This window comes from Mesitornis unicolor, unplaced genomic scaffold (genome assembly GCF_000695765.1).
Source record: "Mesitornis unicolor isolate BGI_N332 unplaced genomic scaffold, ASM69576v1 scaffold23548, whole genome shotgun sequence".
NCBI classification, from domain to species: domain Eukaryota; kingdom Metazoa; phylum Chordata; class Aves; order Mesitornithiformes; family Mesitornithidae; genus Mesitornis; species Mesitornis unicolor.
In genome coordinates, this window is record NW_010202845.1 from 1 (window position 1) to 264 (window position 264).

The 264-nt window shown below is 65.5% G+C and overlaps 1 protein-coding gene across 1 annotated transcript in view; it reads right to left on the minus strand.

The window, feature by feature from the left end:
• Positions 1-47: 47 nt before the first annotated feature.
• ZP1 (zona pellucida glycoprotein 1 (sperm receptor)) overlaps positions 48-264 on the minus strand; it is a 3442-nt gene continuing 3225 nt past the window's right edge. Inside the window, 1 exon segment of the mRNA XM_010190534.1 lies at positions 48-241. Coding sequence (XP_010188836.1) covers positions 48-241 — 194 coding nt within the window.

The following is a 264-nucleotide window of genomic DNA, read 5'->3' on the forward strand; positions in this document are numbered from 1 at the left end:
TTAGTGCAGGTGAGCGCCCTCATCCATCCTCCTGTCCCCCCTAGTACTCACCCGTCCACCAGGATGGGCCACTGGGGCTCAGCCGTGGCGTCAGTGCTGGGGGAGGCCCAGCAGTGGTGCAGGACCAGCACCAGGTTGGGGTCCGTCTTCTGCAGGAGGCGAACCTCCACGTAGATGGGGTCCCGCAGCACCCTCACCAAGGGGTAGTCGCCGTCGGGGTGGTAGGAGCTGTAGCTCTCATCTGCGGGAAGGGGGAGAGGCTGA